The sequence below is a fragment of the Pipra filicauda genome, unplaced genomic scaffold, assembly GCF_003945595.2.
Source record: "Pipra filicauda isolate LSUMZ 115617 unplaced genomic scaffold, ASM394559v2 scaffold152_size1767362_pilon, whole genome shotgun sequence".
Lineage (NCBI taxonomy): Eukaryota > Metazoa > Chordata > Aves > Passeriformes > Pipridae > Pipra > Pipra filicauda.
Genome location: NW_024104018.1, coordinates 980,077 through 1,004,032, shown reverse-complemented (window position 1 = coordinate 1,004,032; position 23,956 = coordinate 980,077). Strand labels below are relative to the sequence as shown.

Sequence of the window (23,956 nt, the reverse complement as noted above, 5' to 3'; positions counted from 1 at the left end):
TTGTTCAGTAGGACCAAAATTTGCTCCAGAGTGAATCATCAATGAGTAAGAGTGATGCTATCTGGAGTTTTGATCTAAGCACAGATTTGAATAATGACCTGGATTTTTTGGAAGAGCAGCTAACTAAGCAAGAAAAGGGGGGGGGGGGAAATCTGTGAAGAATTCTGTGGTTGATATCACTACCTATTTTCAGCTGTATGAGTCAGGGAGCCATCACATGGATCTGCACAGAAATATCAAAGCAAATCCCACTTCAAACCCACACCACTTCCCAATATATACCCTCACTCATCGATCCCAAAAGCCAGGGAACATCTATCTGGCTGAAATAAAAGCCAGAGAGATCAGAGCTACAGCAACAATGAACTTTCTTAAAACAAAGCCTCTAATTTTCTGTGCAGCTCCTGCCTCTGCTGATTTGCAGCCGAACCAAGAAGGAACAGGCAGTCAAAAAGTGCATCTTGCTGAGCTCAGTAAGTGGAGTCTTCACTCTCTGCAGAGACCCAGGGAGGAAAACTGTGTGTCAAAACTGCCCAAAAAAATTGTCTAGGTGGACAGAGATGGCACCTCGTGCAAATATTCCTTAATAACAATGATTGAAAGAGCTACAGCTGTCACACAGGGCCTAAAACCCAATGTATTTCTCCAATATTAGAAGCTTATTGGGATCTAAATATGAGATACCTCTGGATCCACGGGAGGAACATCATCTGGAGTCGTTCATATCATGAAACATGAAGCCAATTACGGTGCTGGAGAAGAAAACATAACTCAATCTGTTACAGAATATTTCGGCAGAATCCCATCCTAGGAGAAGATGAAGCTTTGACAGACTTTCTCTTTTTTTTTTTTTTCCAGAATATTCTGAAATGTTTTGCAAGTTGCTGCCAGATGTAAAAAGAAATTAAAAGAAGGATTTAGGCAATAGTTTAATGTGATACTCAGAATGGCAATGCCGGAAGATGAAAAAACACATTGTTTTGGACTTTTATTTCTTTTATTCACCAATAGATTTGTAAGTCCTACCATCGTTGGACACCCTGCTCTTCTCCTATAGGTTATAAACCCCTATAACTCAAGATTATTAGGATCTCCCCACTGTAAAGAGGATTTAGCTGTGGATTAACAAGCAAATGAAGAGGAGAAGTGGAAAAGGACACCGGGTTGTCTCGTGAGTCGACAATGTGGTGGTCGGTCAGTGATTGACCTCGATGATCCTGGAGGTCTTTTCCAACCCTAATGATTCTGGGATTCTCTGGTTCTCCCTTAAGCTTGTGCTGGGAGCCAGACTAACCAGAGCTGGTGATCAGGAAACAATCAAACACCAGGAGAAATTGGTGCTTTAGGGAAAGCAATGCAGGAAAACTCCGACTGGGAAAGTGCTGGATGACAGAAGGACAGGGATGTGATAGAGTCAATACCTCCAGCAACATAAACACCACCAAAAATCAGCCCATTAGCAGCTCCTTGTTCTGTGATTATGCATTTACTTGCACGAGGTCACACAACAACATCTCCACAAAAGGCTGAGGAAATAATTCAAGTCCATTTGGCTTTAGTTGAGAAATAATGTTTGGTGTGGGGCAGACCTAGTGATCATGGAATCATGGAATGGTTTGGGTTGGGAGGGACCTTAAAGATCATCCCATTCCACCCCCCTGCCATGGGCAGGGACACCTTTCACTAGCCCAGGTTGCTCCAAGTCCCATCCAACCTGGCCTTGGACACTTCCAGGGATCCAGGGGCAGCCACAGCTTCTCTAAGTTATGGATCAGGACTCTGTAGTGTATAAAAGATGCTTTTCAGAACAAAAACACAGTCAAAGCTTCCAAAGATGGGAAATGTGAGTGAGGAAATACCCGTGCCATGTTATTCCAGGGCAAACCACACTGTTCCATGCAGGTTGTTTAGGAAGCAGCCGGAGCTGCTGTTTGGAAAATGCATCCCTCTCTCTACCATGGGCAAATCCACATCTCAACGAGGGGCACATTCCTGCATGGAGCTGGCAGGTGCCTGCCACTGCACCAGGACTGGCAGTAAGAATGGCACAAGCAAGTCAACCACCTTTAATTTAATTTAATTAAGGCCATTGCCTTAATTATGGGCATTAATGCACAAACCGTATGGCACAAGCTCTAGGTTAAGTGCCTTTGTGTATAGCAAGGTTAAATTTCATCTTAATTTTTTTTATATTAATGTTTTGCATTCTGCAATCCGGTGCCTCATACTAATTCTAGTCCTAAACAAGAAAAGCTGGGCTTTTAAAATCAGGTCTGATTAACTGGAAACAACCAACAACCAGTTCTAGACACCAGTTGACTCCAATGTGAGCACAAGCTCCAAGTGTGGCTCAGATGATCTGAGGGGATTTAGGAGAGAAACAGCCACGTACCACCGAGACCACTGGGAAGTACCAAATCCCAGGTACAACAAATCCCCTGTTTTGGCCACAAACAGCTGCCAAAACAAGCAAGGGATTGGAGAAATGATCAAGTGGGAAGGGATGAGAGGTGTGTGCCTTGTTTGCTCCCACGGAGTGAGAGCTGGAGAGGGATGTGATTGCTGGCTGTGGAGGTATCAGTGACAACACATCAAGGCAGAGAAGCTGAACAACCGTCAGAACGAGGACATGTGGATGAAAAACAGCCCTGAGGTTGGAAATCAGGAGGTGATTGCTACCATGGGATGATGTCCCAATCAGAGCAAAGGGGAAAAAGTCAAATACGGTCTGATGGAGCTTAAAAACTGCCCAGGAATGTGCAAAGCTCAGCTTGGTGGCACTGGCCGGGGCTTCCCCACAGGCACAGCCCTTCCACCACCACTTTGGGACTAGAAGTGTTGCTTTTAAGCATAACCTTTTAGCCTTGGTGATGCACAAAATGTGCTAGGTCACCTCCTGGCACGGGGAACCGGAGCTGTGGAGCAGCTGGGAAAAGAAAATCAGCGAGATCGAAGGGAGAAATAAATTTCCAAATGCCTTTGGAAGCCTTTGTGGAACAGCAATCCAATTTCCATGGAACACTGAAGGCCTGACCCAGACGTGTGAGCAGGTAACTCTGGCAAGAGTCCTCAGCAGGGTGGGTGGGAGCAGGAATAAATTTAGCTGGGTTTGCTTTGGAGATCAGACTGTGCTCATAACACTGTGCTTAGAGGATGCTCTAGAAAAGATTCCAAACACCCCCGTGTTTCTGAATTCCCTGAAACACTGAATAGAAGCAATTGTCTGAAGGAAGAGTTCTCTCAGATTTCAAACACAAAAAGATAATGAGCAACTTGAGTTAAAAGCAGCTATTTCGAGACAAGACAACTTTGGTTTCATGGTTATTTACCTGATACAGCAGGTCCTGATGACTTTCTGCAGCAGATGGTTTAAAAGAAACCTTGCTTTATAACTTTTATTTTTCTGAGAAATGTAAACTTTGAGCTGTTTTACTTATTCTTTGGTTCCAGAAACGAGCAGGAGAGAACATGAACTTCTGACCAGGAATTGTGCCTTTACCTGGGCTTGGTTTTATTGGAGAATGAAGCTGAAATAAACTTCTTTGAGAGTTAAGATTTAGAAGTTAGGAGGCCCCTAACTCATGCATATTTTCGAGGAGAAATCTCATTTCTTCTTTTAAGAATCATTACAAAAGCCCACAAACAACACCATGGGCCTGATAGTAAAGGGCAGATAATCAGTGACAGCTCTGTAACACACGTTATTAATCCTGCTTGGGGAACATCCTGAGATTAGCTGGATGGTGCCCCAACAGCTGGATTCAGGGATGAGACACAGGGATAAATCTGCCTTCCCTGTAAGTGGGAACAGGAGGGCTGAAGGATGGGAATGGTCCCTCCTTGGCCTGGCCCAGCTCATGCTGAGAAGTCTCCTGGCTCTGACCAGCCTGTGGAACATTTGCTCTTCTGAAAGCATTTGACACATCTGAGATGTTCATCTCCTACCAGTTTTCAGATCAAAATCAGGAAGCCATTACCCTTTGCTTTCATTTAGTAAGTAACTGCACTCGCTTTGCTGCAGGTCCAATGATCCTCCTGATACACTTCATTCCCTCTTGATCCATTATTTTATTGGATACTTAAGTCATCCTTATCAGGCAGTTAATAAGAGGATCGTTGTCGATAATTAATGGCAACATCTTCCCCTGAAAACTAATTAATAGAAATGCAGCATCCATGTCCTTTGGAATGTGGCTCTGTTGGAATATCTTGCTAATGAAGCCTTGGACACTTCCAGGGATCCAGGGGCAGCCACAGCTTCTCTGGGCAACCTTTGCCAGGGCCTCCCCACCCTCCCAGCCAGGAATTCCTTCCCAGTATCCCATCTAATCCTACCATCTTTTAGTTTAAAGCCATTCCCTCCTGTCCTACCATTCCATGATTCCATGGAGGACGAGCGTGCAGGCGCAGCAGAGGGAGCTCAGTTCGGGGGACAGACGCGATAACATCTTGTCGTACACACGCCGTAATTAATTTTAATTTACTTAATTAACAATTCAGTCCTTGGGGAAGGAAAATGAAAAAGTTTCTTCATAAAGTGACAATGGGTGATTGTTCTCGGCTTCTTATCCTGGAGGCACTGGGGATAATGAGAGCTGGGGAAATACTTGGATAGATTGATTATATGGAAGGGAGGGGAGTCCTCCGGCACAGGGCACCTCCTCCCCCTTCCCATCTTCCCAAGGAATTCAACTTGGGGTCAACACACGGAAAAGTAAAAGTTCTCCTCAAAATCCCATTTCCATTTGAAGACTCACGGTGTGAGAAGTCGGGTACGGATTTAACCTCTGCCAGAAATAATCATCCCTTCGCCAAACTCTCAATCAACAGACAACAGAAGCCGGGGAAATGATGCTATTAAGATCTGAAGGTGGAAATTCCCAATCCTTTTCCCTGGCACACATAAAAATAAAACGATATAAAAGAACTCCGGCAGATGCAGCGTCATATGGAGTCGCTTAATGGCAACGCTCAGCCTTCCAAAAGGAGATTTACATCCACAGTCGCTCCTAAAGCTTGACGTTTGCGTGGAATAATTCAGAATTTGCTGCTTGCTGGGCTTTGTTGCCTTTCTTACACCCCTCAGTGGTGTTAGTTCTGCTCTTAGCAAAGCCCATCCCTTCTGACACATGCAGACAGTTTGTTGTTACTCCGCAAAGCTCGGTTCTGTGTTTCGCTAAACCCAGCTTAAAACTGCCCCCTCGAGGACTCTTTGCCTGTCACAGATTTAATTTGCACCATTACTGGGCTTCAGCCTAATTCCCCCACAACTATTCCAAGTATTTTAACAAGGATCACATGTTGGACATGTGTTTCCATGCCTACGTGTGTCCCACTTCAGGACAAACTCATTCCACCTCACTCCTTGTACGGATGCAAACGAGGTGCTGGCAGGACATTCCTGTCCTGCAGATAAAAGGTATTGGAAGCTACATCTGGATCCAGCAGCTGCCCAAAAACTGGTCCCAGTGGGTGCTAAAGCAGGACTTCATAAGCAGTTTTATAAAAGTTATTGTCCTATTTTATTTTAATTTTATTTATTTTAGGGTTGCAAATACCAAACTTGTACTTCCATAAATGTCCTAAGTTTGTTCTCATTTTTAAAAAGTATTTTAAAAAAATTGTTGTACTTATTTGGTTGATTTCTAACACTTTATTCTATTTTTTTTTCATTCTGTCATAACCAAGTTGTTCATGACAAAGGTTTAGGCAGTACCAGGTTTTCCCTGGCACTTACTGTGACACCTTGGGAAGCAGCTGCTGCCTGTGTGGGCCTGTGGGCTCTGCTCCATCTCCCACTTTCCTCTGAGAAAAATCTCAGAGAGGTTTCTTTATTAAATCCCAGACTGGGTTGGGTTGGAAGGGACTTTAAAGCTCATCCCATTCCACCTCCTGCCATGGGCAGGGACACCTTCCACCAGCCCAGGTTGCTCCAAGCCCCGTCCAACCTGGCCTTGGACACTTCCAGGGATCCAGGGGCAGCCACAGCTTCTCTGGGCAACCTTTGCCAGGGCCTCCCCACCCTCCCAGCCAGGAATCCCTTCCCAACATCCCACCTGTGATCTCCTATTTGTTATTTTGGTTGATGAAACTCTTAAGGTGGATGAGACCAAGTGTGGGAACTGCAGATTCTCCTTTTGGTCACAATCAAACAAATGAAAGACAGGATGGGATAGGATGGGATTGGGTAGGATAGGACAGGACAGGACGGGACAGGACAGGATAGGATAGGACAGGATATAGGATAGGATGGGATAGGATATAGGATAGGACAGGATAGGATAGGACAGGATATAGGATAGGATAGGATAGGATAGAGAAGAGAGGATATAGGACAGGATAGGATAGGATAGGATAGGATAGGATAGGATAGGATAGGATAGGATAGGATAGGATAGAGGAAAGGATAGGATAGGATATAGGACAGGATAGGATAGGATATAGGACAGGATAGGACAGGATATAGGACAGGAGAGGATAGGATAGGATAAGAAAAAAGTTTCCCCTGATTTTTCAGGGGTGAATCTTCCCTTTTTCCTCAGCAGCAGAGAGCTCAATCCCACAACTGAGAAAGATAATGACAAACCCCAATAATTTTTGTGTTATTTTTATGACATTTTCTGTCCCTGGAGAAAAATCAGCGAGAGGAGCAAGAAATGATTTTCCTGGAACTGCAAACGAGCGGTGTTTCTATCAGGAGTTTGGAATTGCTTCTCTTTGAAAGAGGCTTGAAATGATTGTGATTTGATGAGATGGGAACTTGTGAAGTAGGATTAAGAACATGTCCATCCCATAAACCTGTTTTCTGTCTGAAAAGTTGGGTCCTCACAGCAAACTCTGCAAGACCCCCGTGCACGTTCTGCGGGTACGTGCGAAGCAGAACCCAGCTGAGCAGGAACTGGGTGTATTTTTGAACCCAAAGTGTTTATTCTTCCCTATTTATTCCATTTGTTCTTCCATTTAGGGAATTATTGGTGCCCAAAGGACTCACCTGCAGCATGGACCTGGATGTGGATGTGGCTGGAAAAGCCTTTGTTCCCCATCCCACTCTGTACCTGGTTTAGCTCCGTTCCCAGCCGGGCCCAACCCACGGCTCAGCCCTGGATCATTCCCTCATCGGGATCCATTCCTGCCTGGAATTCTGAAACACCAGTGACAGTGGTTCTCTAGGACTTGTGTCAACCTGTGCCAGTGCTTTCCTGGGATTTGGACACAGGAATATGTGAGGATGCTCTTCCTTCTCCACCCCGCTTCGTCCCATGTAAGTACATCAAACCCCTTCCCATCTCCCAGACCTTTTCCAAAATAGGCATTTCCAGAAAGAACTATTCTAAATATATATATATATATATAATTTGTTTCCTGTTCTAAATCCTAACCCCTCACCTTCTGTTGGGATGACAATTCCAAACACTTCTCCTGACAGATGGAATCTTTCGCAGGGGATATTTCGAATCAAATCTTCCATTTTAAAGTTTGGGGTTTTTTTTTTTCCTTTTTTTTTTTTTTTTTTAAAGCAACAACAAAAATTGCTTTCAAGTGTTGGCAGCCAAGGGATCAATTGTAAAACCTGGCACAGAGAAATGAGCCGTGGGGGTCCAATTTCTCACTGCTGGGCTTTCAAACACAAATATAAGGGATCACCAGTCCAGGTTAAACCGGAGGTGGCCGGTGGGAATTTCTGGGGAGCACAAGGATAACCAGAGACACCAGGAGCGGGGCAGGAGTGCTTGGTGGGCTGGTCTGGGGTGTCCATGGAAACCACTCAGCTCGTGAGATGAGAAATTTATTTTTGGGTAGGACTCTTTTAAAGCCTCAAAGTGTTTCTGCAGCACGGATTTGCCCCTGGAGTGAACCGAGGGGGAATTCCTCGCAGGGAATATTGAACTGAACGACCTGTCGGTGTGTTTGGGGTTCCTGGAAATCCTGGGGATTTTGGGGGGATGCTGAAATGCGGATGTTGAGCTCAGCCTGGTGGGAACAGCGGAGTGAGGGGTGGGATGGGGGGCGTTTTGGGTGTTCCTGGGATGTGCCGTGTGAGCTGGGATGAGCTCCCACAGCCACCGGCTCCCTCGACTTACCCGTCGGACGCCGCCGCCGCCGCCAGGACCTCCATGGCAATGCCCAGCTATGGGATTTGCAGTGTCAGCTGTGCATTCTCTCGGCCTTCACGCCCCTAAATGGCCCTCAGCACTGCTGGTTGCTATTTAACCTGGCAGAGGTGCCCTGTTTAAGGCCGGGCATCCCACGGTGGCACCGTGCACAGCCATCGGAACACGGAGTCCCTGCCCCGAAGAGAACAGCACAGGAACTGTTTTTTCTGGTGATTTAATCATAATATTGACAACTTTATCAAAAAATTACAAAACTGATATTAAAAAAATCCTCTAATTCTTAGTAAGACTAGAATGGGTTTGTTTTTTTTTTTTTTTTTTTTTTTTTTTTTCTTTTTAAAAATAGAAAAGCACTTTTTATGCTACGGCTCTTCTGGAATTCTCACATTACAACCCTACATAGCAAAATACAAATTGTAGCTAAGAAAGGTACCAGTCCTAAGGTAATTCAGTCCACCACGAGCCCTCTAATATCTCTAGACCATCAAACTCAGGGACTCCAAAAGGATATCACATCACTTAGAAACCTTCTGCAAAGCTGATTGAGGAAAGACCTTTAAATTTTAAGTTCCTTTTAACCCCTAAGACCTTAGACTGTGAGGAAAACAGACCTGGGACATCAGAGGTGGGGTGGGTTTGGGTTTTTTGCTTTTTTTTTTTTCTTTAATTTTCCAACTACGTGAATTTTAGTTTTGCAGCTGACACCAGCCAAAGGTTTTCTGTCAGAACACGAAGAAAATCCATTGGGATAAATGAAAAGATTTTCGTTGTTGTTCCGTTTATGGTGTTCACAAAACGCACCATAACAGAAAGAGGAATCATTTCCTTTAATTGGAACGTCATCTGAATGACTCAACCACATTGTCACCCACTCAGCAAAAAGAAAGCATAATAAATAAATAAATAAATAGACAAGAATACGTAACACTTTTACATCCTCAAGGAATCACGTCGTTCCCTAAAATCTACCGAGGTCCTGATCGACGCCGTGGGCTCGCTGTACTCAGCCACTTCACTTTGGGGTGATTGTGCCATATTAATGACAAATAAAGTGGTGTTCCACTTGCCACAATGGAGTATTTTTTTCTTTTTTTTTTTTTTCTTTTTTTTCTTTTTTTTCCCCCCTCCACCTTTTAAATATAGGAATTCTCTCTTAAATTAGAAAGTAGGCAAAAAGTACTTTTTTTTTTTTTAAATTTTCCTTTTTTTTAAGTCTTCTATTAGAAAAAATAGAGATTTCTTAAACAAAAAAATAATAAGGTAGAAAGAGAAGGGTTGGGCCTCCATCAAAAAAGTAGATTATGCTTTAATGCAAAGAGAAAGAAATGGCTCTATGGGCAAAATTCAAGTATGAGTGACCAGTTTTTTTAATTGTAAAGTCGGTGCAACATTTTTTGAAAATGTTACAACACTGCACGACCTGTAACGCTCACAATATTTACAGGAACTGCTTACACGAAACCAGGAAAACTCGGCAAGAGAGGAGAAAAAAATCGGTCTGGACTGAAAGCAAACTACTCCTGCCCCCCCAGCAGTGCCGTCATCCACCGAGGGAAGGAAGCGGGGCCACGGAAACACCGGGAAGTACAACACCTAAACGCTCCCAGGAGCTTGGACACAGCTCTGGGATGGGGTGGGATGGGAGGCAGCGGGGGCTCGGGGAGCCACGGACACGCCCGAGGGACACCGGCGACCGGAGCGACGTGGGACGGAAAAACGGGAGCCACTGCACCCCAAAACAGCGGGAATGGGAACCCAGCGGAGCAGGGCCATGGAGCTGCCCCACGGAGCCGTGGGGTCCCACCCGGGCCGGAGGGGACGAGCCCGGAGGAGCCCAGAGGTAGGTGCTGCGTGCCCGGGAACGCGGGAGCCCAGCCCAGGGAATCGTCATCCTCGGGGTCATTCCTTCGGACACGCACCGTGGGACCTGGGACAGGAGCAAGGAGTTGGGATCCTGGCACCCTGGAGAGCCCAGGGAGCTGATCGCTGCCAGTCCTCGCTAGAGAGCGACACCGGGAATGCGGGGGGAAGGAATCTGAGGTAAGTGGTGATCCCGGATGAAGGACTCCAGCCCGGGACTGGGAATGGTGAGCAGAACTATCCCAGGAAGCCTTGAGGATGCCACGGCTCCCCTCGCCATCCCCACCGTCCGTGGGGAAAAAGAAAAATGAAATCCAATGGAAAGAATGTTGTGCTACACTCCCGTTGGTTAAGTTTATAATGGCTCATAGCTTTAGACTTTTAAATCTGTAGTGTATTAATTTCTTCTTTTTTCTACATATGTTTCACATTTCTCACTTAATATAACATAAATAATTTGGTTAATAGATTTAACCTGCGCATTTCAGCCACATTAATATATATAAGAATCTGTTAATGGTATAAATAATTCTTTTTAAATAAAATAAATCTGATATGTTACATAATACTGATAAAAATCACTGCTGCTAATAAGTTTTGTAAGCCACCCTTAACTCCTTTTTGTGTTTCAATACCGAGGGATGGATAGCGGGATTACCTTTTCCAGAGCATTGCCCTTCCATTCTACTGCCAAACCAACTGGAACCAACACTGATCCCTTCTCAAAGCAGGGCCTCTGCCCCCCTGCAGGGTTAATGAAGTTAGACAATCTCGGCTAATTAATCCAGGGGTCAATGTTACGGGGGGGGGGGTATCGACTGGTTAGTTCCTCAGGGGGCTCTGAAACCTCACCTACAGAACTGCTTGACTAAAACAGGCCTCCTACTGTTCCTTTGTCCTCTTCAGTCCAACCTACAGCATCCTACTGGAAAAGCTACGGAAACCAAAAGCAACCGATGGCTGCGGCCTTGGAATTCTCCATCAGAGCTGCGATCCCACATCCCATGAGGAATCTGCACTCTCCTGCAGGGACCTGAGTGGAGTACAGCACTTCCAGGCAAGGTTCATTCCAAACAGACAGGATCCATGAACACTCAGTGGCGTGAAGGGGATGTCATAATTAAGGTATTACATAATCATGCCTTCTCTCTGCTGTTAAATACAAAAACAGCATCTTTTACATTATCATATAAAAGCATTTAGGCTGTATTTTTATTTATCACTTTACACTGGTAGTCTCTTGTATGTGTACTCAATAGAAACCAAAGAATTTTGTACACTATTTTTTGTACAATAAAAGATAAAGTGTGCATTAGGTACGCTTGTACATGACAATATTGTACAATATTTACAGTTCAGATATCACCAGGAAATTCTGTATTATCTATATACACAAGGAAAATTTCTCAGAAACATTTGGACTATTTCTTATAATCACAATTTTTAGTATCATAGAAAAAAAAAAAAATTCAGTAATCATCTGACATTGTTACTGCAACCATTCCAGATTTCTGATTGGCTTCTCCAGCAACTTCTACCCCTCCTGATCATCCCAAATCTTGTCCCACTGCCCGGCGTGTGCCCCGCTGGCATCGAGCTGTCCCCACATAAATAGTGATGTACCAGCCTAGAGCAATACCTACAGATGGACTCAGTGTTCACAAGTACTGGACCAGTAACAAAGACATTCAATGTTATCTAGAGATCTTCCTCCTCTTGAGTTTTGGAGGCTTCACTTGTCTGTCTCCCTGCGGGATTGGGTGGACCTAAAAATAAGTATATTCACAGGTTAGCAAAGGACAGTGGGCAGGGGGGTCAGTGAGCTACAGGGTTGATTAAAGGGCTGTTAGGAAACAGGGCTCAATATTCCACAGCTGCACAGAAGCCTGAACTAAAGGAACTTCAGGAATTTTGAGGAGCTGGGAGGAAAGGGTGGATGACACATCCCAAACCAGCTGCAGTGCTTGGGAAACCACATAACCAGGACCTGATGTCCAAACTGCAGTTCTGTCAGATTGTCGGTGGCAAACCTGGAGACCCTGTCAGGACAAGAGCCATGAGGTGGGAAGCAGGTGGTGAGAAAATGCTGCTGCCAGGGAAAGCCAGGGCAGTCCAGCCCAGGGCCGTGGGGTTATTAAGGAATCATCAGCAAACTCCTCGGCCCGTGCTTCCAAGGAAACAGTTCTGAGCCAAGGGCCGGGCTGATCTGAGAGCAAAACAGTTTTCCATTGGGAGAAACCAAGTGGGAGAGGAGGAGGAGGAGGAGGAAGGCTGGGGCTTGGTGTGGAATTCCACCACCATCTGTTGGCGGCAGCTGCAGCTTCCCAAGAGCAGGAATGGATCCTCTGGCACTTCCTGGGCCCTTCCCAGCTCCTCCAGCCCCCGACATTCCCTGCCTCTGCACTGGCTCTCCCTCCTGCAGCTGAGGATCCCACACGTTTTCCAGCTCAAACTGACTGATGCCTGAGCTGTAGTAGCTGAAAAAAAATGCAAGTCACTAAAAAGAGAAGTGCTGATTCCTGGGAGTGTTTCTAGGAATGGTAATCTTTATGGAAATGAACCCTGAGCACGAGTTCCGCGCCCGGATAATTAAAATATAAATCAAGATGCTGCACTGACACTCAGGTGCATCAGTTTGGTGTGACAGAGCCACCAGCTCAGCAAATCCACTTCCAGCAGCGGCAATGCACAGCAGCTTTCAGTATTCCTGGATTTATACATGGAAAAGGTGTCAGCAGGATGGTCCAGCCCGACCCCACATCCCTGATTTAATTGTAACAGACCCACAGTCAGACCCTGCTTTCCTGGTCCTTCCCAAGACAGCAGGGAAATGCCTCTTGTTTCAAATCAAAGCTCAAATCCCAGTTTGTGAAATTCAGAAGTTTAAGCAAAATATTTGATTTTGTTATTACCCAGAGCAGCCGCTAAAAGCTACTGAAAAACTTATTTAATATTCCTTGGTGGCTCTGAAATCAGCTCTGTTCTGCAGTTATTATTATATCTATAAAGAATATATATATATAATATACATTTATATATATAATATGCATTATATATAAATATATACAAAGAAAAAGATCTATATTCTTATATATGCACATATATAATTCATATAATATATAGATTATATATAAATACATATAAAGAGAAAAGAATATTCTTATATATATATTTCCTTTTTTATACTCCAGAAGCTCCCCTGAAGTGTTACTCGCACTTCCAAACATGTCATAATTAATTATTTGAATAATTAATTACTAATTATAAGATCTGGGAGTTTGCACGTGCTGTGGTAGATTTTTTTTTTTAATTTTCCAGTGGGCTCCAATGAAATTACAACTAAATATGAAGATGAGAACATTATATAAACTTAATTTTATATCAGGAAGATTCTGGACTGAGATAATAACAGTGAATCATGGTAGAAAAACCACTGTTGGATGTGATATTAGAAATACTCTTCTTTAAAACTTACCTTTCATGGCAATATCTTTCATTTCTCATGAGGAAAACTTTATTCCAAGAGTTTTACATGCAAAGAATGATCCTTTCAAATGTGGTTTCTACTCAAACTGAGAAACAAATGAGCCTGATTTTGTGTCATTAGTCAGAGAAACCCCCTGGAATAGGAGTGGGACTGGAACTGATCCCAATATTTTCAGGCTCCGGGTGGAAATCTCTTGTCAAAAGCAACAAAACTGGCAATGCAACTAAAATTCTACGACTTTTCCCATCTTTCAGAACTACCTGACATTTGCAAACTGTCTTTTAACGCAGGAGAAACACTGAAAATTCCACATTATTGAAGGAGATAGAAACAAAACTGGGTAGGAAGCAACCCAAGCCAACCCTCCCTCACGGACACGAGCAGGGGTACAGGAAAAGGAACTTACATTCCCAGACATTTTGTCTAGTTCACTCATGGCCTCGTGTATAGCAGCTTCTAAATGGTTATTTAGCTTTCCACTTCTAGGAGGAAAAAAAATAATGCATCAGTCATTCTGGATAACAGCAAAAACCCCTTAAAAATGAATGATAAACACAGGAACTCCTTGGGAATGTTGTAACTGGGGAGCCTCCCGGGCTGTTGGAGCACAAGCAGGAAGATCAGACCTCTGGATAGTATTATGGGAAGTGAAGCTTGTGTTGGAATTGCTGAAGAAAAGTTAAATACCCTTCTAACTTTAAACAGGTGTTGCATTAATTACCTCAAATATTCCTGGTTTGACCCTGGAATGAGGCACCCCAAGGGCTGTGGGACAGCTGGGGGCAGGACTTTGTTCTTCCAACCCCAAATTACCCCAAGGCACTGAGAGACACTACTATGGGCATCCAGCCCCGTATCCTCAGGAAGCAAGGAAGTGCTGTCATCCTTGTTATCCTGCCTTGGAGAGGCAGGAAGGAGAGAAAGAGGAGGAGGAGGAGGAAGAGAACCATCTTAACCATCTGTATCCTAAGGGGAGGTGGTGGCACAGACAGGGAAGGGAAGGGAACACCTTGTCCCCAGCTGGCACAGGGGGTCAGTCCCTCACAGGAGACACTTCCTATAAAAACCCTTCCCTCTAATCACAGAATCACAGGATGGGTTGGAAGGGACCTTAAATCTCATCCAGTGCCACCCCCTGCCATGGGCAGGGACACCTTCCACCAGCCCAGGTTGCTCCAACCTGGCCTTGGACACTTCCAGGGATCCAGGGGCAGCCACAGCTCCTCTGGGCAACCTGGGCCAGGGCCTCCCCACCCTCCCAGCCAGCAATTCCTTCCCAATATCCCACCTAAATCTCCCCTCTTTCAGCTTAAGGCCGTTCCCTCTCTCTTTAACCAGGAAATCAAGCTCATGAGCTCAGCTGGGATGTTCTTCCTTGGGGGATTAATGACTTTGCCACACAAATCTAGAAGAGTACATGGGAAAATGAGGAAGGGTCCATGAGGAGACACCAAAGGATCTGATCCATCAGATAAACTGAAATAGGGATGATCTTGGAAAAAACAAGCACCAAAACTGTCTATCTGGCATAAAAAATTACTTAAGTATGTAAGTGACATACAAATAAAAGTAAAGCTCACAACTTAAAAGGAGGGGAAGAGGGAGAATTATTTAATCTCCCTTATTGAGAACTGACTTGGAATTCTAACACAGATTTAAGGAATATATTTTCCCTGCCACAGCAAATAAGCAGCAGCATCACAGAACAAACCCAATCCCAATTTCTACTTTGTCATCCTTTTAGAAATGTCCAAAGGGTTTTTTTTCACCCCCAAACTCAATAATTTTCCTGGTTTTGTCTATCCTGATGCTTCATATCCCAGTATTTGCTGCCTCACAGTGTTCTATCCTTGTGTTTTCACTAAAAGCTAAAAAGGAGGAAAAACCCCACCAGCTCCCCCAGGTCTGACCCAGAGCTCTGCTCTGGGTTGGTTAAACACAGCCAGGCCCCACAAATCCTAAAACACTTCCAAGGAAGAGGAAATAATGGGAATGTCTCTGAATAAACCTGTACAAAAAACCTGAATAAAAAGGGAATTTCTCTGAACAAACCTCTGCCAGAGGGAGAGGGAGAAGGGCAGAGCTGGTTAAAAAGCATTATTTGGTCACAATAGTTTTGATGTAATGACTTTTTTTTTTGGTAAAAATGAGAAAATCAGGAATCCCCCCTCAGGAAAGCTCACACAAGCAGGATGACATTTCACAGGGGCTACTGGAACTACCAGGAGAGGCACTAAAAATTCAGATATCCAAGCTCTTGGGTGAGTCTGTGACTCTCAGAACCAACAGGAGGAATCAGAGAACTAACTCCTCAGTTTGCCTTCTCCAAAAGGGAAGCAAAAAAAAAAATGGGATGATTGTATTTCCCCGGTAAAGAAGGAGGATTTACTCACTTCCTGTTCCTTTTCCTGGCTCGGCTGTAGGCCTCCAGCCCCTCTGTTAGTGTCTTCAGCTTCTCTGGCTCCACCTGAGTGAAGGGACGAACACCAAACCACGTTACCCGGAGCTGCAATCCCCACACATCGCTCTCACCCCCCCGGCAGCCTGGAATCTCAGCCCAAAAAACCAGGCAGGCACAGCAGGCTCCGCCCTGGAAAGCATTAAAACACTGGGACACATAATACAGTCCTTACAGGTGCCCCCAACATCAAAGTGTTCCCATCACCTCCAGTTCCTGGGTGGAAAATTGAAGGCCAAATTCCTTCCTATTCCAGAGGAAAAGCTTTATTTGTGCTTTAGGAATCCAAGACTCCTCACTAAAAGAGTCCTAAAATCAGTTATTTCAATTTTTTTTTTTTAATTTAAGAAGATCCTTTACCAACCTGCTGAGTCAGGGATGGATTTGGGCAAGGGCCAATATTGGTATCTGAGAGTGTTTGAACTGGAAATTTAAGCTGTGGATATTTTAAGCAAGGGGTACCAGTTCATCCCAGCACAAACAATAAAAGCAAGAAGATAATTCATTAATTATATCATCTCTGTAATTTTAGCGTTCGCATTCTCCAAACATGAGTCCACTTAACTCGATTATTTTCATCTGGCTCAAGCAACTTCTGCTTGTGAAAACAACCAAATCAGGATTTATGACACATCAACCTAAAGAAAATCTGAATTCTTTTTTACTTTGCTACATCTTGATTGGTATTTTTTAACTGAACAAGAACCAGCTTTTGTGTTCTGACACAGGGAAAATGAATTCTATAAACACAAATTTATTAAGTTTGTACAACCCAAAAATGAGATTGAAATGCAAATTCCCTCCGCACTCAGCCTTTTCAATTCCCAAATAATTTATATTCCCCACGGAACTGATGTTTGGATGTGACAAGGGGGAAGTTAATGAGTGAGCAGGCTGTCAAAATCTCTAAAAATACAAATTTAGATCCAATTCCCCAAGTCTTGTCTCAGGCCCGTGCTAATGAAATTGGGGAATAATTCCAGGAGTCACTAATGGAGGAATCTGCACGTGGGGAGGTGAGAATTCAATTTCCAGGAATTCAATTCAATTATGCCACAAATTGGAGAGTTTTCCCCCTTAAAACTGTGCTCACTTTTAATGCAAATACTTCCAACCAGTCCTCTCCTCGTTGGATTTTGGAAGAACACAAATGCACAGGGAAGAAACAGAACCTATTGGAAACCTGGGGAGCTTTTCCAAGGCAGGGAATTATCCCTTTCCATGTGTATCTAAGGAACAACCTGCAGGGGCTGCAACCACCTGCCACGAGATAAATGAGAAGGTTCAAGGGTAAATAAGAATATAAAGAATTAATATCATGTTTGGGTGACAAAGGACTTGTGTTCAGCAACAGAAAGGACTCAATGTCTTCATTACTGGCATTTTGTGATGCCTATACATTAAACCCCACTTTTTTAAAAGAAGTATGAAACTACTACAAAACAGGGCATCCAAAGCAAGCCTACCAGATTAATAATAATTATCAGTATCAATAATAACAGCAGTTAATAACAGAATCAGTAGGAACACTAAATCGTACACACAGATGGGGTTTCCAGCACATGGATAAATCACACCTGTAAGACTAGAAAAGCCCAGTTTAACCAGCCCAGTTTAACCAGCCCAGTTTAACCAGCCCAGTTTAACCCATTAAGAACAGTGTTTGCCCTGAGCAGACTGACCAAGGAAAGCTCAACAAAGCCTTGGACCTTCCCTTTGTTGCCCTCAAACCCTTGGTCCTGCTCTGGTGATTTGAGGTGGATAATAATCAAACTCATTGATTTAATTGCACATCCTCTGGTTTAGGATGCGTGGATTCAGACTCGCTCCTCTCCTTCCCAGACATCTCTGCTCCTGCTGCTGCACCTCCCTTGGGCTCCTCTGACATCCAACAGCCAAGAAAACAAGGAAAGGAAGGTGTAAGATTCCTCCTTTCTCCTGCTGGGGAAACCCCAGCCTGGCTGCTCTCCAACACACCCATTATTGCTCTGAACACCCCCATGGAAACCAAAATCAAACGATGTCTAAGCCAGAGAACAGGGAGAAGCACAAATCCCAACAGCAAACAATTGTCACAATGCAGGAGGGGCACGTTTGGTACACAAACACTTCCAGAGATGTTTCAGGGAAGCTCCACGGAAAAGAGGATTTCCAGAAGTGCTGCAGGTGACTCCCACCATGGATGTGACTGAAGGGCAGAACTCCTGAAGCCCATTTGGTTTTAAAGGCGATTTCTTTTTGGTTTTCCAGGTTATTTCTCTTGGTTTGGTGTGGGTTTTTTTTTTCCCTGTATCCCACCTTTCACCCCCAACTCCTGCCCTTTGGAATGGCCGTTCACTCTGTGCTTCTTGATGGAGACAATCAGACACACTTTTAAAATTTTTTTTTAAAATTTAAACTGATTAAATTAAAGGTCTTCTGATGCCAGAGGTGATCCATGACTTCCTGATGAGGGACTTGAAGGGGTACCTTGACAGGAGCATTCCCAGGCTTTGCTTCCCTGGTTTTTGGGCTTCAGCACCCAATGAAATGGGTGCCACTGGATTTCTCTCACACAATATTCATGGAATGCACACAAACCCCACAAAAACAAAGGAGGCAGGTTTGCACAAAGCAACAACACGTTCTGGTGCCCCCAAACCAGGGAGGAAACACGGAATCGCCAAGGAATGGAAAGCAAAATAAATTCACCTCTTTACAGGAGTTCTAAAACCAAAACTCTTCAGTTATATCCAGCACAACTATATCAGTCACAGAGATGTGGATACACAATTTTGGAAGTTAATACATAAATCCATACTGGGAACATGTGAGAGCCATAACTGTGTTCCTGATTCACACGGGACAGGGATATTGTACATCTGATTTTTCCAGTTTTGTTTAATCTTTAATAGTTTGGGGTCTTCTCCTGTGCCTGCACTTTGTAAACTGACTGGAAATTTGGGGATGTGACCATCCCAGGGACTGAGCTTTGCAGCCTTGTCCTGGTTTGGGCTGGGACAGAGTTACACCAGGACAAGCTCTGGAATATTGTCACCTGCAAAGAGAGACTGAAGTTCTCCTGAATTAGGGTGCAACAACCCCGGTTATTTTATAAGAACTACAAAGATAAAATGTTATACAAGTAGTGGAGACCAGACTTGGAAATATTTACTGTAACAAAGTAACCAATAACTCCTCGATAACTTATTGCCTGTATATTCCCCCACAAGCACACGATTTGTGGACACAAAAGAAAGGATTTCAGCATGAAAGAGCAAATTTCCTCCCTACTAAAAGACGATCCAAACCTCCTTTTATGCTGAAAATGTTGAAAATGTGTGTGCATTTCCTCTGTGGCAATCAGCAAGATTCCCCTTAATACACACTCCTCCTGCTGATTCGATCACTTCTCCTTTTTTGCAGTTTCAACACTTTCAGGTATTTTCACACCAGGTTTTGACACAGCCAGAAATTTGACTGAACACACAACGGCAGCGAAAGCCTTTTTTCGATAACACCACTTTTCCATGCACAACTGATTTAGTAAAGCCCAAACCTAACCTCTCTGAAGGCAACTGGCACAAGTTTCTTACGGGAAACCACGGGGAAATTCAGTCCTACGAGCTACAGGTAAGGAAAAAAACCCAAACCGTGCTGCTAAAATAGGAGACAAAGACCAAAATGACGACGTTTTGGTGGGCACGTGGAGAGAGAGAGAGATGTGCATAGATATATAAATATACCTTCCCCTCCTCAGCGTTCTGTTGACATGAATTGTGAACTTCTTCCTCCCTCACCAGTTTCCCAGGCCATGAAGTGAGTCCTTTGATCTGGCCCCAGACCAAGTCGCCCACGTTGAACGTCCTTGGCCTGTAGTGGAGGAGCTCGTGGGAGGAAGGCGAGTCGGGGTTCCTCAGGTCCTCCTCGCTGCTGATGCTTTTAGCATCCGAGGGGCTGGGCACACACCCATTAATGCTTTTGGCATTAAAATCTCCATTGTAATGGATGTAGTCTTTCACCAAGGAGCTCTCCAAGCTATTGGAGGAGCTCGGGGATTGCTCTTCCAGACCCAGGTCTTGTTTGGAAGCGCTCAGCAGGTCCCCGAAGGCCCTGCCCTGCTGCGGCCTGTTCCCGTTGATGTGTGCACAGCGTTCCACAGTGTTCTCCAGTCTGTCCTTGAAGCTCAGCATAGTTCTTTTGTAATTGTTATACCTGAAATTCTCCTCCAGCGCCTTCTCGCTCTGGCAGTTCCTCTGCGGCAGCAGGGCCTGGTGCTGCTCCCCCGGCAGCAGGGGCAGCGCCGAGGCGTTGTTGGGCCTCTCGTGGCACGGGCTGCCGTGCAGGTGGGAGTGCTCCAGGAACTCCTCGCACTTCCACCTGTTTATCTCACCCACCGGGCTCTGCTCCCCTTCCCACTGTTTTTTGGGGGTGTTACAGCTGGCCGCCTTGTAATACTCGTAGCCCTCGCCCTCCCCGGGGTTCTTGCCGTGCTCGGCGCCCTTGGGGCCGCGCGCGCCACGGGCGCCCCTGGCCCTGCCCTCGTGCTCGGGCACGGCCACGCCGCGGCCGTGGATGACGGCGCTGACGGCGCTGGAGAGGTTCAGGGGGTCCCCGATGGAGGCTGTGAAGGCACTCATGGCACTCAGGGCGGGGATGGGGCTCATCTGGGTGGTGCTGCTCACGGCCGTGGTGATCACCACCTGCATCCCCTTGCTGGCCGCGTCCACCACCGCCTTGTAGATGGCGTCCACCGACGGGTCCCCCGGGCCACCCACGGGCAGGGAATCCTTGGGCTGCTGCCCCAGGGGGGGCTCGGCCCGGGGCTGCAGCTCACAGGAGGGTTCTGGGAAGGGAGGGAGCATCGCGTTGGAGCTGTCGGGAACCGGCGCCATTCCCATCTGGGCGATCATCCGCTTGTTCAGGACCGCGGCGTCCTCCTGCATCCTCACCTGGGGAAGGACAGGAGAAGATGGGAGTTCATATTCTGGATTAATGTTTCACGGAATTGCAGAGGTGTTGGGGTTGGGAGGGGCCTCTGGAGATCACCCAGTCCAACCCCCCTGCCAAGGCAGGGTCACCTGGAGCAGGTGACAGGAGAGACCTCTGGAGATCACCCAGTCCAACCCCCCTGCCAAGGCAGGGCCACCTGGAGCAGGTGACAGGAGGGACCTCTGGAGATCACCCAGTCCAACCTCCCTGCCAAGGTAGGGTCACCTGGAGCAGGTGACACAGGAACTTGTCTGGGTGGGTTTGGAATGTCCCCAGAGAGGGAGACTCCACAACTATTTCAACAGACAAACTTGGTCTCATTTTAATTAAACCCCGAGGTGGTGGCCAGGGTGACTGTTCCTCAAAGGACACCACTTCATTTTGATTAAATACCATTTATGAAGTTAAATGCAGAATAAGGTAGAGAGAAAACAAAACCCCTAATTTAGAGGAAATAAGACCCACTGGCTCTCAGACTTTGCCTCCTGGATCAAACTGGACACCTTGACATGATCCAGCCCCCCATGCACTGCTGAGAGTTCAATGTCATCCCTTCCAGAGCCTTTCAGGAATTTCCTCGTCTGACTGAAGCTCAGCTCTTTTCTTTTCTTCTCTCAAGTCCTAAACAACTCCACCAAGGTCAGTACTTTTGTTACAGAATCCCAGGATAGTTTGGCTTGGAAGGATCTTAAAGCCCATCCAGTGCCACCCCTGCCATGGGCAGAGACACCTCCCACCAGCCCAGGTTGCTCCAACCTGCCCTTGGACACTTCCAGGGATCCAGGGGCAGCCACAGCTTCTCTGGGCAACCTGGGCCAGGGTCTCCCCACCCTTACAGCCAAGGATTTTTTTCCTAATATCCCATCTAAATCCCACAACCTTCTCTTCTGCAGGCTCCTCCAGCTGAGATGATCCAGTCCAAGCTCCAGCTACAGGAGGTGGCACAGGATCACATCCAGGTGGGTTTTATGCATTTCCAGAGAAGGAGATTCCACAGCCCCCCAGTTCTGTTCTCAGCTATTCCTTCCTCCCTTCCTGGCACCTCCAGACTAAACCAACTGAGCTTTTTGAACTCCCTGTCACATCCACAGGCAAGGATGACAATGGCAATGAGAGCATTGTAACAAAACACTGCAAAGAACAACATGAAAATTTTCCAAAAGCCCCTTTAAACTGCTTACCATGACCATTATTTATAGAACTGGGAATCTGGTGCAAAAAACCACTGAGCTAAAGCTACCAAAATTCACACAAGAGAGGGAACAGGCAGGTAGAAAAACTGAGATTTTGCAGTGGAACATCTACACTGAGAAATGACACATCTCCTTTTCCCTCCTTACAGGGTAAAAGCACTGCCTGGCTCTATCTCCCTGTCCCATCCTCACATCTGGAATTCTGCAGCAACCACAGCAACCCCAAGTAACAATAAATCCGTATTTCCCTCCGGCTTTATTCCCTACTTTTGCCATGTCAGTGTGTTGGTTGGATATTCAACTTGCCCTGTGAAGAACTGGCTATTTAGGTGAGAGCAGCAAAGGATCATTTTTGCACAGTTTGTCACTGTACATTCACTCTAATCCCTGTTTTCTTCAGGCTGCAGAATCCAGCAGCTCTTCCATGCAGTTGCAGTGGGAATACAAGAGGACTGGCACACACAGTCACCTACAATAACTCATTAAGCTTCTAATTATTGTGAAGTGGTTCCAGCATTTATTTCTCACTGCTGCATTATCAGAATGGGCTGAATGGGAATTTATGATCCTTTCTGCACAATGGAAAAGAGTTTTGCTAAAAATTCATAGTATTGTCAGCACATAAATAGCATATTTTTTTCAATACATGCAGCATAACTCCTTCCAAGGAAACCGGACCCAATTCCTGCAGAGAAAGGTATAAAATTTCCATAAAAATGTCACTGATTTGCAAAACCCAGAGTGAAAGAGTAAAATGTAGACAGTGTATATATATAATTTATATGGATCATATTGCCTTAATCAGCAAAGAAACCCAGCCCCTGGGGGATGTAATTTTACCTCCTGAGAGCTGCCCATTTGTTGGAATATTGCTTCCCTCTTGCTTCCTACCTGGAAATTCTGGAACAGACAGGCCATGGGGTTTGGGTTGTTGGCTGGGCCAGGGATTTGGGGCTGGCCCTGAAAGCCCTGCACGTTCTGGTAGCCCTGGAGAAGGTGCTGCTGCTGCTGCTGCTGCTGCTGCTGCTGCTGCTGCTGCTGATTGGGAGGAAACATCTGATTGTTGTTCAGGAGCGACTGGAGATGACTCAGCTGATGGTTGTTCAGAGTAGTGTTCAGGGATGACATGTCACCTGCAACCCAAACACAGGCAAACACGAGTCACAGCCGTTCCCAGCCCTCAGCAGGGATTTCCTTGACTCCAGTTTTAACTGACTGCTGAAAATGCCTCTGTAAAACAACCCTGCTCCCCTCCAGTCTCCCAGAGGTCCTCAAGGGATGTCTCTCCTGCTCTTTGTTCCTCCTTTCTTGTGTCACATCCACCCGGATCTGCCTGAAGGGCCCTGACAGGACTCTGGGAACAGCCAAGTTTGGCAGAAGGAGCCTCTGTGACAGCCCATGGCTTGGAATCTCCTTCAAACAGCACTGGGGTGGGGGGAGGGAGGAGGAGCAGACACAGAGAAAAGTGAAAATAATTCAAAACCCCAACAAAAGTGGTTTTTTAATAATTATGACATGAGCCAACTGTGAATGAGAAAAGGCTTTTTTGCCCCAGACGTGGAACACCAAACAATTATTTTTGTACATTCAAGAGTAAAAATAGTAGTAATAGTTTGTATTATATGAAAATTTCAATGTGGAAATTCTAGTTCCAGTAAAATAAATATGAAACAGTAAAGCTTAAAATATATTCATTTTTTACTCGGTTTCTTTTTTTTTTTTAATTAAAAGCTCTGGTTTTCCTTAAAATTTCCATTTGCAGAATCACTGGTTAGTTGTATTTTACATGGAAAATGTCAGGTAGGGTTGAGTCCACTGCAGCCATTAGTAGGGCAGTATGAGGTATTAAGTTAAATATTTAAGTTAAAATACT

General features: G+C 45.3%; 1 protein-coding gene and 1 long non-coding RNA gene across 7 annotated transcripts in view; one reads left to right on the top strand and one right to left on the bottom strand.

The window, feature by feature from the left end:
• LOC113987905 overlaps positions 1 to 21,794 on the top strand; it is a 30,663-nt gene extending 8,869 nt beyond the window's left edge. The window contains exons 4-7 of one of the 5 annotated variants that reach the window (XR_005562696.1): positions 6,965 to 7,261; positions 9,559 to 11,099; positions 19,325 to 19,531; positions 21,784 to 21,794. This is a non-coding gene — a long non-coding RNA (uncharacterized LOC113987905). Of the gene's footprint in view, positions 1 to 6,964; positions 7,262 to 9,558; positions 11,290 to 17,761; positions 19,105 to 19,324; positions 19,747 to 21,783 lie in introns of those variants that run through there. The other 4 variants (XR_003540708.2, XR_005562694.1, XR_005562697.1 and 1 more) reach the window with 4 other exon arrangements.
• Positions 9,458 to 23,956, bottom strand: part of MBD5 (methyl-CpG binding domain protein 5) — a 108,814-nt gene continuing 94,315 nt past the window's right edge. For both annotated transcript variants that reach the window (XM_027721034.2, XM_027721033.2), the window contains exons 11-15: positions 22,975 to 23,216; positions 19,645 to 20,850; positions 15,855 to 15,928; positions 13,868 to 13,943; positions 9,458 to 11,740 (exon numbers count right to left, since the gene is read on the bottom strand). In XM_027721034.2, the coding sequence (XP_027576835.2) occupies positions 11,669 to 11,740; positions 13,868 to 13,943; positions 15,855 to 15,928; positions 19,645 to 20,850; positions 22,975 to 23,216 (1,670 nt within the window). In that variant the 3' untranslated portion in view covers positions 9,458 to 11,668. The remainder of the gene's footprint in view (positions 11,741 to 13,867; positions 13,944 to 15,854; positions 15,929 to 19,644; positions 20,851 to 22,974; positions 23,217 to 23,956) is intronic.